The sequence below is a fragment of the Lagopus muta genome, chromosome 32 (assembly GCF_023343835.1).
Source record: "Lagopus muta isolate bLagMut1 chromosome 32, bLagMut1 primary, whole genome shotgun sequence".
NCBI classification, from domain to species: Eukaryota; Metazoa; Chordata; class Aves; order Galliformes; family Phasianidae; genus Lagopus; species Lagopus muta.
Genome location: NC_064464.1, coordinates 565,304 through 580,167, shown reverse-complemented (window position 1 = coordinate 580,167; position 14,864 = coordinate 565,304). Strand labels below are relative to the sequence as shown.

The window sequence follows — 14,864 nt, the reverse complement described above, 5'->3', positions numbered from 1 at the left end:
GCTGAGCGCCAGCCAGCTGCCCACCTGGCAGCTCTGCAACTTGCATAACTCTGCTCCGCAGCTGCGTAGATGGCAGCGTGTGATGGAAAGTTGTCCTCAGCCTTTGGGTGCAGAAGTGCCTGCAGGGAAGGCCGGGCCAAAATCCTTGGCTTCCTGCCGTGCTGGAGCCCCACAGGCGTCCCAGGGGTGGCTGTTGTCTGTATTGACTTCACCCAAAGTCCGTTCAGTTCAGTCCTTTGTTTGTCTGCAATGTATTTTCGTGCTTTGTGTTCAGGTCCTGAGAGACGGAGAGAGGCATGGAGAATTGGAGAATATCCGCAGAGGCTCTGCCATGTCCTGAAGGAAATGGTGGAGGAGAAGGCAGCACACGGTGGGTGTCTTTGTGTCTGTTCACTGACGGACTGGGGAAGCTGAGTTTCTAGATACATGGATGGGATGATGGGGCTGGGTTGTGCTGGGATGCCTCTGGGATGAGCTGGGTTGTACTGAGACGTGATGGGATGTGCTGGGTTGTACTTAGATGGGGCTGGGATGGTGCTGCGATGTGCAGGGATGGGGGGGGTGGTACTGGGATGGGGCTGGGATGTGCTGGGATGTACTGGCAAGTGCTGGGATGGTGTGGGATTGTGATGGGTTTGTGTTGGGATGTGCTGGGATGAACTGAGATGTTCTGGGCTGTGGCTGGAATTGTGCTGGGATGGTGTGGGATGCAGCTGGGATGGTGCTGGGTTGTGCTGTGATGGTGTGGAGGATGTGTGATGGGGCTGGGAGGTGCTGGGATGGTGCTGGAATCGTGAGAAATAGTATGGGATGTGCTGGGATGGTGTGGGAATGTGCAAGGATGGGGCTGGGATGTACTGGGATGGTGCTGTGGATGTGTGGGATGGTTCTGGGATGTGCTGGGATGTGATGTTATGTTCTGTAATGGTGTGGGATGTGCTGGTATGTGTTTGAATGGTGCTGGGTTGTGCTGGGATGGTGTGGGAATGTGCTGGGATGGTGCTGGAATGAGTCTGGAATGAGCTGGGGTGTGCTGGGATGGTGCTGGAATGTGCTGGGATGGTGGTGTGGAGGGTGTGTGATGGGGCTGGGAGGTGCTGGAATGGTGCTGGGGTCGTGTGGAATAGTATGGGATGTCTGGGATGTACTGGGATGGGGATGGAATGTGCTGGGCTGGTGCTGGCATGTTCTGGAGTGGTGCTGGGTTGTGCTGGGATGGTGTGGGATGATGCTGGGATGTGCTGGAATGAGCTGGGAAGGCGTCGGAAGGTTCTGGGTTGCGCTGGGAAGGTGATGGGATGTGCTGGGTTATGCTGGGATGGTGCTGGGATGTACTGGAATGGTGTGGGATGTGCTGGGATCGTACTGCAATGAGGCTGGGATGTGCTGGGATGGTGCTGGTAAGGTGTGGGATGGTTCTGGGATTTGCTGTGAAGCGGTGGGCTGGTGCTGGGATGTCCTGCGATGGTGCTGGGATGGGGCTGGGATGTGGTGGGCTGGTGCTGGGTTGTGCTGCGAAGTGGTGGGATGTTGTGGGATGCAGCGTCTGGGATGAGATGTGCTGGGATGTGCTGGGATCGTCCTTGGACATGCTGGGGTGTTGTGGGAAGGGGTTGGGATGTGCTGGGATGGTGTGGGATGGTATGTGATGGGGCTGGGAGGTGCTGGGATCGTGAGGAATAGTATGGGATGTCTGGGTTGTGCTGGGATGTGCTGGGATTTGCTGTGATGTGCTGGGACTGTGCTTGGACTTGCTGGGATGTTGTGGAGTGGTGCTGGGATGTGCTGGGATGTGCTGGGATGGTGTGGGAATGAGCAAGGATGGGGCTGGAATGTGCTGGAATGGTGTGGGATGTGCTGGGATGTGATGGTATGTTCTGTAATGGTGTGGGATGTGCTGGGATGTGCTTGAATGGTGCTGGGTTGTGCTGGGATGGAGTGGGATGAACTGGGATGGTGTGGGATTGTGCTGGTATGGGGCTGGGATGTGTTTGGATCGGGCTGGAATGTGCTGGGATGTTCTGGGATGGACCTGGGCTATGCTGGGATGTGCTTGAATGTTGCTGGGATGTGCTGGGATGGTTCTGGGAATGTGTGGGATGGTTCTGTGGTATGCTGGGATGTTGTGGAATGGTGCTGGGGTGTCCTTGGATGGTGCTGGTATGGGGCTGGGATGTGCTGGGTTGTGCTGGGATGTTCTGTGATGGTGTGGGATGTGCTGGAATGGTGCTGAGATGGTGCTGGGATGTTCTGTGATGGTGTGGGATGTGCTGGAATGGTGCTTAGATGGTGCTGGGATGTTCTGTCATGGTGTGGGATGTGCTGGAATGGTGCTGAGATGGTGCTGGGATGTTCTGTGATGGTGTGGGATGAGCTGGGATGTACTGGGATGTGCCGGCATGGAACTGGGATGTTCTGGCATGTGCTTGGATGGTGTGGGAATGTCTTGGGATGTGCTGGGATGGTGTGGGATTGTGATGGGATGGTGGTGGGATGTGCTGGGACGTACTGGGATGGGTCTGGTATGGGTCTGGGATGTGCTGGGATGTTCTGTGATGGCGTGAGATGGTGTGGGATGGGGCTTGTGATGTGGCAGTGATGTGCTGGGATGTACTAGGATGGGGCTGGGATGTTGCTGGGATGCACTGGGACGGTGCTGGGATGTACTGGGATGGTGCTGGGTTGTGCAGGGATGACGTGGGATGATGCTGGGATGTGGTGGGATGTGATGGAATGAGCTGGGAAGGTGTCGAAAGGTTCTGGGTTGTGCTGGGATGGTGTGGGATGGTGTGGGAAGGTGCTGGGATGGTACTGCGATGAGGCTGGGATGTGCTGTGATGTGCTGGGGTGTTCTGGGATGGTGCTGGGATTTGCTGTGAAGCGGTGGGCTGGTGCTGGGATGTCCTGCGATGGTGCTGGGATGGGGCTGGGATGTGGTGGGCTGGTGCTGGGTTGTGCTGCGAAGTGTTGGGATGTTGTGGGATGCAGCGGCTGGGATGAGATGTGCTGGGATGTGGTGGGATCATCCTTGGACATGCTGGGATGTTCTGTCATGGTGTGGGATGTGCTGAGATGGTGCTGGGATGTTCTGTGATGGTGTGGGATGGTGTGTGGCGGGGCTGGGAGGTGCTGGGATCGTGAGGAATAGTATGGGATGTCTGGGTTGTGCTGGCATGGTGGGGGATGCAGCTGGGATGGTGCTGGGATGTGCAGGGATTGTGTGGGATGATGCTGGGATTTGCTGTGATGTGCTTGGACTTGCTGGGATGTTGCTGGGATGTTCTGGGATGTGCTGGGCATGTGCTGGGATGTGCTTGAATGGTGCTGGATTGTGCTGGGATGGTTCTGGGATGTGCTGAGATGGTGTGGGATGAACTGGGTTGGCGTAGGATGGGGCTGGGATGGTGCTGGGATGTGCTGGGCTGGGCTGACATATGCTTGGATGGTTCTGGTATGTGCTGGGATGTGCTTGAATGGTGCTGGATTGTGCTGGGATGGTTCTGGGATGTGCTGAGATGGTGTGGGATGAACTGGGATGGCGTGGGGTGGTGCTGGGATGGTACTGGGATGTGCTGTGATGGTGCTGACATGTGCTGGGATCATGTGGGAATGTGTTGCGATGGTGTTGGGATGTGCTGGGATGGTGTGGGATTGTGATGTGATTTTGCTGGGATGTGGCTGGGAAGTACTGGGATGGTTCTGGGGTATGCTGGGATGTTGTGGAATGGTGCTGGGGTGTCCTTGGATGGTGCTGGTATGGGGCTGGGATGTGCTGGGTTGTGCTGGGATGTTCTGTGATGGTGTGGGATGTGCTGGAATGGTGCTGAGATGGTGCTGGGATGTTCTGTGATGGTGTGGGATGTGTTGGAATGGTGCTGAGATGGTGCTGGGATGCTGAGCGCCAGCCAGCTGCCCACCTGGCAGCTCTGGAACTTGCATAACTCTGCTCCGCAGCTGCGTAGATGGCAGCGTGTGATGGAAAGTTGTCCTCAGCCTTTGGGTGCAGAAGTGCCTGCAGGGAAGGCCGGGCCAAAATCCTTGGCTGCCTGCCGTGCTGGAGCCCCACAGGCGTCCCAGGGGTGGCTGTTGTCTGTATTGACTTCACCCAAAGTCCGTTCAGTTCAGTCCTTTGTTTGTCTGCAATGTATTTTCGTGCTTTGTGTTCAGGTCCTGAGAGACGGAGAGAGGCATGGAGAATTGGAGAATATCCGCAGAGGCTCTGCCATGTCCTGAAGGAAATGGTGGAGGAGAAGGCAGCACACGGTGGGTGTCTTTGTGTCTGTTCACTGACGGACTGGGGAAGCTGAGTTTCTAGATACATGGGTGGGATACAGGTGCTGGGATGGGGCTGGGATGTGTTGGGATGTGCTAGGATTGGCCTGGGATGGGCTGGGATGTGTTCGGACATACTGGGATGTGCTGGCATGGAACTGGGATGTTCTGGTATGTGCTTGGATGGTGTGGGAATGTCTTGGGATGTGCTGGGATGGTGTGGGATTGTGATGGGATGGTGGTGGGATGTGCTGGGACGTACTGGGATGGGGCTCGGATGTGCTGGGATGCACTGGTATGTTCTGTGATTGTGTGGGATGATATGTGATGCGGATGGGAGGTGCTGGAATGGTGCTGGGATGGGGCTGGGATCATGTTGGGTAGTATTGGATGTCTGGGTTGTGCTGGAATGGTGCTCAGATGTGATGGGATGAGCTGCAATGATGCAGTTTTGGTGCTGGGATTTGGTGGGATGTCCTTGGATGGGGCTGGGATGGGGCTGGGACGTGCTGGGATGGTATGTAGTTGTGTGGAACGTGCTGGGTTGTGCTGGGATGGGGCTGGGACAGGCTGGCATGTTGTGGGATGGTGCTGCAATGTACTGGGATGGTGTGGGATGCCGCTGGGATGGTGCTGGTTTGTGCTGTGATGGAGGTGTGGAGGATGTGTGATGGGGCTGGGAGGTGCTGGAATGGTGCTGGGGTCGTGTGGAATAGTATGGGATATCTGGGTTGTGCAGGGATGTACTGGCATGTTCTGGAGTGATGCTGGGTTGTGCAGGGATGACGTGGGATGGTTCTGGGATGTGCTGGAATGAGCTGGGATGTGTTCGGATGAGCTGGGATGGTACTGCAATGAGGCTGGGATGTGCTGGTAAGGTGTGGGATGGTTCTGGGATTTGCTGTGAAGCGGTGGGCTGGTGCTGGGATGTCCTGCGATGGTGCTGGGATGGGGCTGGGATGTGGTGGGCTGGTGCTGGGTTGTGCTGTGAAGTGGTGGGATGTTGTGGGATGCAGCGGCTGGGATGTGATGTGCTGGGATGTGCTGGGATCATCCTTGGACATGCTGGGGAGTTGTGGGATGGTGCTGGGATTTTCTGTGATGGTGTGGGATGGTGTGTGATGGGGCTGGGAGGTGCTGGGATAGTGAGGAATAGTATGGGATGTCTGGGTTGTGCTGGGATGTGCTGGGAGGCAGCTGGGATGGTGCTGGGATGTGCAGGGATTGTGTGGGATAATGCTGGGATTTGCTGTGATGTGCTGGGACTGTGCTTGGACTTGCTGGGATGTTGTGGGGTGGTGCTGGGATGTGCTGGGATGTTCTGCAGTGGTGCTGGGATGTGCTGGGATGTTCTGCAGTGGTGCTGGGCATGTGCTGGGATGTGCTTGAATGGTGCTGGATTGTGCTGGGATGGTTCTGGGATGTGCTGAGATGGTGTGGGATGAACTGGGTTGGCGTAGGATGGGGCTGGGATGGTGCTGGGATGTGCTGGGCTGGGCTGACATATGCTTGGATGGTTCTGGTATGTGCTGGGATGTGCTTGAATGGTGCTGGATTGTGCTGGGATGGTTCTGGGATGTGCTGAGATGGTGTGGGATGAACTGGGATGGCGTGGGGTGGTGCTGGGATGGTACTGGGATGTGCTGTGATGGTGCTGACATGTGCTGGGATCATGTGGGAATGTGTTGCGATGGTGTTGGGATGTGCTGGGATGGTGTGGGATTGTGATGTGATTTTGCTGGGATGTGGCTGGGAAGTACTGGGATGGTTCTGGGGTATGCTGGGATGTTGTGGAATGGTGCTGGGGTGTCCTTGGATGGTGCTGGTATGGGGCTGGGATGTGCTGGGTTGTGCTGGGATGTTCTGTGATGGTGTGGGATGTGCTGGAATGGTGCTGAGATGGTGCTGGGATGTTCTGTGATGGTGTGGGATGTGTTGGAATGGTGCTGAGATGGTGCTGGGATGCTGAGCGCCAGCCAGCTGCCCACCTGGCAGCTCTGCAACTTGCATAACTCTGCTCCGCAGCTGCGTAGATGGCAGCGTGTGATGGAAAGTTGTCGTCAGCCTTTGGGTGCAGAAGTGCCTGCAGGGAAGGCCGGGCCAAAATCCTTGGCTGCCTGCCATGCTGGAGCCCCACAGGCGTCCCAGGGGTGGCTGTTGTCTGTATTGACTTCACCCAAAGTCCGTTCAGTTCAGTCCTTTGTTTGTCTGCAATGTATTTTCGTGCTTTGTGTTCAGGTCCTGAGAGACGGAGAGAGGCATGGAGAATTGGAGAATATCCGCAGAGGCTCTGCCATGTCCTGAAGGAAATGGTGGAGGAGAAGGCAGCACACGGTGGGTGTCTTTGTGTCTGTTCACTGACGGACTGGGGAAGCTGAGTTTCTAGATGGATACATGGATGGGATGATGGGGCTGGGTTGTGCTGGGATGCCGCTGGGATGAGCTGGGTTGTACTGAGACGTGATGGGATGTGCTGGGTTGTACTTAGATGGGGCTGGGATGGTGCTGCGATGTGCAGGGATGGGGGGGGTGGTACTGGGATGGGGCTGGGATGTGCTGGGATGTACTGGCAAGTGCTGGGATGGTGTGGGATTGTGATGGGTTTGTGTTGGGATGTGCTGGGATGAACTGAGATGTTCTGGGCTGTGGCTGGAATTGTGCTGGGATGGTGTGGGATGCAGCTGGGATGGTGCTGGGTTGTGCTGTGATGGTGTGGAGGATGTGTGATGGGGCTGGGAGGTGCTGGGATGGTGCTGGAATCGTGAGAAATAGTATGGGATGTGCTGGGATGGTGTGGGAATGTGCAAGGATGGGGCTGGGATGTACTGGGATGGTGCTGTGGATGTGTGGGATGGTTCTGGGATGTGCTGGGATGTGATGTTATGTTCTGTAATGGTGTGGGATGTGCTGGTATGTGTTTGAATTGTGCTGGGATGGTGCTGGAATGTGCTGGGATGGTGTGGGTTGAACTGGGATGGCATGGGATTGTGCTGGTATGGGGTTGGGATGTGCTTGGATCGGGCTGGAATGTGCTGGGATGTTCTGGGATGGACCTGGGCTATGCTGGGACGTGCTTGAATGTTGCTGGGTTGTGCTGGGATGTTCTGGCATGGGGCTGGTATGGGGCTGGGTTGGGTCTGGGACGTGCTGGGATGGTATGGATTTGCGTGGAACGTGCTGGGTTATGCTGGGATGGGGCTGGGACAGGCTGGCATGTTGTCGGATGGTGCTGCAATGTACTGGGTTGGTGTGGGATGCAGCTGGGATGGTGCTGGTTTGTGCTGTGGTGGAGGTGTGGAGGATGTGTGATGGGGCTGGGAGGTGCTGGAATGGTGCTGGGGTCGTGTGGAATAGTATGGGATGTCTGGGTTGTGCTGGGATGGTGTGGGATGATGGTGGGATGTGCTGGAATGAGCTGGAAGGTGTCGGAAGATTCTGGGTTGTGCTGGGAAGGTGATTGGATGTGCTGGGATGATACTGCGATGAGGCTGGGATGTTCTGTGATGTACTGGAATGTACTGGGATGGTGCTGGGATGTGCTGGGATGGTTCTGGGATGGTGCTGGGAAGTTGTGGGTTGGTTCTGGGATTTGCTGTGATGCGGTGGGCTGGTGCTGGGCTGTCCTGCGATGGTGTGGGATGGGGCTGGGATGTGGTGGGCTGGTGCTGGGCTGTGCTGCAAAGTGTTGGGATGTTGTGGGATGCAGCGGCTGGGATGAGATGTGCTGGGATCTTCCTTGGACATGCTGGGGTGTTGTGGGATGGTGCTGGGATGTGCTGGGATGTTCTGTGATGGTATGGGATGGGGTGTAATGGGACTGAGAGGTGCTGGTAAAGTGAGGAATAGTATGGGATGTCTGGGTTGTGCTGGGATGTTGTGGGATGATGCTGGGATTTGCTGTGATGTGCTGGGACTGTGCTTGGACTTGCTGGGATGTTGTGGAGTGGTGCTGGGATGTGCTGGAATGTGCTGGGATGGTGTGGGAATGTGCAAGGATGGGGCTGGGTTGTGCTGGAATGATGCTGCGATGTGCTGGGATGTGATGGTATGTTCTGTAATGCTGTGGGATGTGCTGGGATGTGCTTGAATGGTGCTGTGTTGTGCTGGGATGGAGTGAGATGAACTGGGATGGTGTGGGATTGTGCTGGTATGGGGTTGGGATGTGCTTGGATCGGGCTGGAATGTGCTGGGATGTTCTGGGATGGACCTGGGCTATGCTGGGATGTGCTTGAATGTTGCTGGGATGTTGTGGGATGGTACTGGGATGTGCTGTGATGGTGCTGACGTGCTGTGATGGTTTTGGGAACCATCTGGGATGTTCTGTCATGGTGTGGGATATGCTGGAATGGTGCTGAGATGGTGCTGGGATGTTCTGTGATGGTGTGGGATGTGCTGGAATGGTGCTGAGATGGTGCTGGGATGTTCTGCCATGGTGTGGGATGTGCTGGAATGGTGCTGAGATGGTGCTGGGATGTTCTGTGATGGTGTGGGATGTGCTGGAATGGTGCTGAGATGGTGCTGGGATGTTCTGTCGTGGTGTGGGATGTGCTGGAATGGTGCTTAGATGGTGCTGGGATGCTGAGCGCCAGCCAGCTGCCCACCTGGCAGCTCTGGAACTTGCATAACTCTGCTCCGCAGCTGCGTAGATGGCAGCGTGTGATGGAAAGTTGTCGTCAGCCTTTGGGTGCAGAAGTGCCTGCAGGGAAGGCCGGGCCAAAATCCTTGGCTGCCTGCCGTGCTGGAGCCCCACAGGCGTCCCAGGGGTGGCTGTTGTCTGTATTGACTTCACCCAAAGTCCATTCAGTTCCGTCCTTTGTTTGTCTGCAATGTATTTTCATGCTTTGTGTTCAGGTCCTGAGAGACGGAGAGAGGCATGGAGAATTGGAGAATATCCGCAGAGGCTCTGCCATGTCCTGAAGGAAATGGTGGAGGAGAAGGCAGCACACGGTGGGTGTCTTTCTGTCTGTTCACTGACGGACTGGGGAAGCTGAGTTTCTAGATGGATACATGGGTGGGATACAGGTGCTGGGATGCGGCTGGGATGTGTTGGGATGTGCCTGGATGTGCAGGGAAGGTATGGAATAGTGCACGATGTGCTGGGATGGGGCACGGATGTGCTGGGATGTGCTAGGATTGGCCTGGAATGTTGCTGGGATGGGATGGGATGGGATGGGATGGGATGGGATGGGATGGTGTGGGATGAGCTGGGATGTACTGGGATGTGCCTGCATGGAACTGGGATGTTCTGGCATGTGCTTGGATGGTGTGGGAATGTCTTGGGATGTGCTGGGATGGTGTGGGACGTGCTGGGTTGCACTGGGAAGGGCCTGAGACGGGCTGGGATGTTGTGGGATCGTTCTGGGATGTGCTGTGATGGTGTTGGATGCAGGTGGGATGGTGCTGGGATGTTCTGGGATGGTTCTGGGAAGGTGTGGGATGGTTCTGGGATATGTTGGCATGCAGTGGGCTGGTGCTGGGATGTGCTGGGATGGTGCTGGGACGGTGCTGGGATGGTATGGAATTGTGTGGAACGTGCTGGGTTGTGCTGGGATGGGGCTGGGACAGGCTGGCATGTTGTGGGATGGTGCTGCAATGTACTGGGATGGTGTGGGTTGCAGCTGGGATGGTGCTGGGTTTTGCAGGGATTGTGTGGGATGTGGCTGGGATTTGCTGGGATGTTGTGGAGTGGTGCTGGCAAGTGCTGGAATGTGCTGGGATGGTGTGGGAATGTGCATGGATGGGGCTGGAATGTGCTGGAATGGTGCTGGGATGTGCTGGGATGTGATGGTATGTTCTGTAATGGTGTGGGCTGTGCTGGGATGTGCTTGAATGGTGCTGGAATGTGCTGGGATGGGGATGGGACGGGCTGGCATGTTGTGGGATGGTGCTGCAATGTACTGGGATATTGTGGGATGCAGCTGGGATGGTGCTGGGAAGGTGCTGTGATGGTGTGGAATAGTATGGGATGTCTGGGTTGTGCTGGGATGTTGTGGGATGTTGCTGGGATGGTGCTGGGTTGTTCAGGGATGGTGTGGGATGACGCTGGGATTTGCTGTGATCTGCTGGGACGTGCTGGGATCTGCTGGGATGTTCTGGGAAGGTGTGGGATGGTTTTAGGATATGCTGGGATGCGGTGGGCTGGTGCTGGGATGTGCTGGGCTGGTGCTGGTTTGGGGCTGGGATGGTGTGGGAGGGTGTGGGAAGGTGCTGGGATGGGGCTGGGATGGTGCTGGGTTGTACTGGGATTTGCTGGGATGTTGTGGGATGGTGCTGGGATATTCTGTAATGGTGTGGGATGTACTTAAATGGTCTTGGCCACAAGGGCACACTGCTGGCTCATGGCCGACCTGTTGTCCACCAGGACACCCAGGTTCCTCTCTGCAGAGCTCCCCTCCAGCAGCTCATCCCCCAACCTGTACCGCTGCATGGAATTATTCCTCCCCAGATGCAGGACTCTACACTTGCTGTTGTTAAACCTCATCCCGTTTTTTGTGCCCAGCTCTCAGCCTGTGCAGGTCTTGCTGAATGGCAGCACGGCCTTCAGCCAATCCTCCCAACTTCGTATCATCAGCAAACTTGCTGAGGGTGGCCATTATCCCCTCATCAAGGTCATTGATGAAGATGTTGAACAAGACCGGACCCAGCACAGACCCCTGAGGAACACCGCTGGTTACAGGCCTCCAACCGGATTCTGCACCACCAACAGCGACCCTCTGTGCTCTGCCAGTCAGCCAGTTCTCAGCCCACCTCACTGTCCACTCATCTATCCCACACTTCCTCAGCTTTGTTATAAGGATGTCGTGGGGGACAGTATCAAATGCCTTGCTGAAATCAAGGTAGACTACATCCACTGCTCTGCCCCCATCCACCCAGCCAGAGACAACATCATAGAAGCCTACCAGGTTGGTTAAGCACAACCTCCCCTTTGTGAACCCGTGCTGACTACTCCTGATAACCTTTTCTTCCATTGTCAGGAGATGGCATCCAGCACAGCTGTTCCATCACCTTTCCAGGGACAGAGGTGAGGCTGGCTGGCCCATCATTGCCTGGCTCTTCCTTCTTGCCCTTTTTGAACACCGCGGTGACATTGCCTCTCCTCCAGGCTTCAGGCTCCATTCCCCTCTCCTCCTCTCCCCTCCCTTCCCCTTTCTTTCTCTCCACGCTCTCTATCCAGCTCTGAAGTGGAGATGCCTCGATGGCAGCACTTGATGGCCTGGTTCGGCCCGGTTCCATGAGCAGCAGGGTGGAAAAGGGAAACAGGGGATCCCAAAATGATTGAAAACAGTGGCAACGATCTGAGGTGCAACAAACTGATTTACTAAATATGGTATCAGCAAAATAGAATGAGAGCGAGCGAGCGAGAGAGTGTGTCTGAAAGGTGGATAGGCCTCACCACAGCGCTGAGCTGAGAACTGCAGTCCAGTTGAGCCCAGGAAGAAAAGCAGGCGGAGAAGCGCAGGCGAAGACGAGAACATCAGGGGACTTGGCCAGGAGCTGTGTGTCCTTGCTGAGCGCAAAGCCCCCTGGGGAAACGTGGTTCTTCTCCTCCAGACAGGCACCCACAACTTGAGCATCAGCAGCCAAACCCCCAGTGCATGACATGATGAGATGGTGTGCAATGCTGAGAACCCAAAGCGTAGCACCAGGACGTTCCCCCCCCTTATTCTACATCATGCTTAACAGATACAAACAAAATAGGAGTCGTCCCCGGACTCGTGAAGGGAAAGGGTGACAGAGAACAAAGGGGAAACTGGGTACCAATGTGACAGCTGTGTACGGGGGGAGGGGAAGTTTGGTGGGAGAGAAAACAGCGGTGAATTCTGTTTCTCTCCACCTCTGTAAGGCTTTCCTCACTCTCTCTCACAACAGGCAAGTGGACGACATACCAGCTAAAAAAGAAAGCTACGAGGTGGGCACAAAACCACCCCAAGGGCCAGGCAGAGAGGGCTGCGAGAACTGGCAAAAGCTCAGCTGGAAGCCAGTTGATAGAAAGGGGCCTTGGCCTCCACCCAGCACCAGCAGCGTTCCACCCCTCCATCAGGGCCCTGGCAGCACAGTCTGCAGATGATGCAGAGGTACGAGGAGCAGTTGAAACAGCACATCATCGTGCAGTAATTCAAATGCAGGAACTGCAAGGAGCGACAGGAAAACACTGGGCAAAGCAGTCGCCTCTCATGGCGAAAATGCCAGATTTAAGGGGAAAAACTGGGATTTCATAGCTGGAAAAGCCATATTTAAGAGGAATACCCCCCAATTTCAGTGGAAAAACAGGGATTTCTGGGAGAATACCCCAGATTTAAGGGGGAAAACAGGGATTTGTGGGAGAAAACCCGAATTTAAGGGGGAAAATGGGATTTCTGGGAGAAAACCCCAGATTTAAGGGCAAAAGCAGGAATTTCTGGGTGAAAAATCCAGATTTAAGTGGAAAAACAGGGATTTCTGGGAGAAAACCCCAGATTTAAGGGGGAAAACTGGGATTTCATAGGTGGAAAAGCCATATTTAAGAGGAAAAAACCCCAATTTAAGGGGAAAAACGGAGATTTCTGGGAGAAAACCCCAGATTTAAGGAGAAAAAATGGGATTTCTGGGAGAAAAACCCGGATTTAGGGGGAAAATGGATTTCTGGGAGAAAAATCCAGATTTAAGGGGAAAAACTGGGATTTGTGGGAGATAAAAGCCAGATTTAAGTGGAAAAACTGGGATTTCAGGGAGAAAAGCCCAGATTTAAGGGGAAAAAACAGGGATTTCTGGGAGAAAAAGACACATTTATTGGGAAAAACAGGGATTTCTGGGAGAAAACCCCAGATTTAAGGGGAAAAACAGGGATTTCTGGGAGAAAACCCGAGATTTTGGGGGAAAAAACAGGGATTTCTGGGAGAAAACCCGAGATTTTGGGGGAAAAACCGGGATTAAAGGGTTTTCTGCCAGCAATCCCAGGCGTTCCCTTGAAATCTGGGATTTTCTGCCACAAAAACACCGCGAGCCCCTCCACCGTCGCAGCTCCACGCCGCCTCCGGCCACTCATCGGTCAGGGCCAGTTCCGGCCCGTTCGTGCCTCTCATTGGCCAGCTGCAGCTCCGTCCCGCCCCCGGACTCAGCAAAGCGCCCTGGCACAACACGCGGCGCTGCCGTACCGCACTTGAAGCCGCTGGAGCTGCAGCAGCGCAGCACGGCTCTGTGTCGCCCAGCCTCGAGGCTGAGCTCTGCTCCGAGGCACGTTCCCCTGCCGCCCACCCCGCTGCCCTCTCCTCCTCCCCGCTCCCAGCGCTGCTCTTCACACCATCCCCCCCACACCTCCACTCCTCGTGCCCCAATGCCAGGCTGATGTGCAGCCCAAGGCTGCCCGCGTGCAGCTGGGCTTCCCGGGGCAAAAAGCAACCCTCAGCACAGCGCAGGGCTGAAAAAGCCACCACGAAGAGAGGCAAGCTCCAGGGGCTGAGTGCAGGGACGCCTTTCTTCCTCCCGGGCCGCTTCCCCTCCTTCGTGCTTTTGCTGGCGGTCCTTGGAGAGCAAGGGCAGGCTCACAGCCTGTGGGCAGCAGCTACAGGTGGGCTGAAAGGCCACCCGTTGGGAAGACCAACAAGGAAACGGGGGAAAACCAGCAGAATTTCAGGGCAGAGCTGACTGGTTCACGGCCCTGTGATGCCAGCCCAAGCACGGCACCTTTTGACCAGCTATGGAAAGAGGCAGCACCGTGTGGAAAAAGTTGGTTTTGCTTTTATTCAATACAAAAGGCTCTGGGTTGTATTTATATCAACACAGCCCAAAATGAAACCCCAGCGCCCAGGGTTTCTGCTTAGCAATGAGTCAATCAGCCTCCAGGCAGACACAAGGAGAAGCCTGACCCTGTGGCTATGTCAGCTCCTCTCCCTCCAGGCCCGGCTAGCCATACTTCAATCTCACACTAGACCGGCCCTGGCCCTGAAGAGACGCAGCCTGAAGGAACACAGCCTCTCCACCTCTTGCCATAGCTGAAGACCTGGCTCTGGCAATCCCTCCTTGCTGGGAACGCAGCACAAGCCCTTCCCTTCCAGGTGCCTCAGTTCCGCTGCACTGTCCATGACAGAGAAAGCACAGTCATGCCACAAAACTGGACTCAGTCCGCTGCCTTTGGTGCCACCTCCGAGGAAGCATTCCAGCTGATCCCAGTGTCCTGTGGGCCTTCTCGCTCAAGCCCTGCTCGGTTCTTTTTGCTCTCCTTCTGGGCTTTCTTCCTCAGCAGAGCAGCACTTGCCTTGGCTTTCTTCACTGCCTCGCCAGACTGAGTCCCAAGACTGTGCCAGTCCTACAAGAATCAAGGCACAAACGGTCAGGGAACCTTCACAGCTAACAAGTGGCTGACAGCTCGCGTGGGGAGCTCAAGGCACCGCCCGGGCAGCTTTGGCTGCCAGCACTGCAAACCGCCTTCGTGCCATCAGGGCACGCCAGAAACTTCACCTCTGTCTCCTGCCCAAAAGTCCCACATAAACCAGAACCCAAAGCCATCTCCTGCAGGGTAGCGCCTGCACAGGGCTGGGACACTGCCTGGCAGCACACACAGCACAGCACAGCACAGCAGATGAGCAGCACCTCAAGGCTCCTGGCGTGCATCA

General features: G+C 55.6%; 1 protein-coding gene across 17 annotated transcripts in view; it reads right to left on the bottom strand.

The window, feature by feature from the left end:
- The window catches only part of LOC125686144 (uncharacterized), a 118,873-nt gene that overhangs the window by 82,027 nt on the left and 21,982 nt on the right, over window positions 1-14,864 (bottom strand). For 10 of the 17 annotated variants that reach the window (XM_048929847.1, XM_048929848.1, XM_048929833.1 and 7 more), the window contains one exon: window positions 11,569-14,557. The exons of 1 other annotated variant lie outside the window; for it this stretch is intronic. In XM_048929847.1, coding sequence (XP_048785804.1) covers window positions 14,369-14,557 — 189 coding nt within the window. In that variant the 3' untranslated portion in view covers window positions 11,569-14,368. Of the gene's footprint in view, window positions 1-11,568; window positions 14,558-14,864 lie in introns of those variants that run through there. 6 more of the 17 variants (XM_048929841.1, XM_048929842.1, XM_048929832.1 and 3 more) reach the window with 1 other exon arrangement.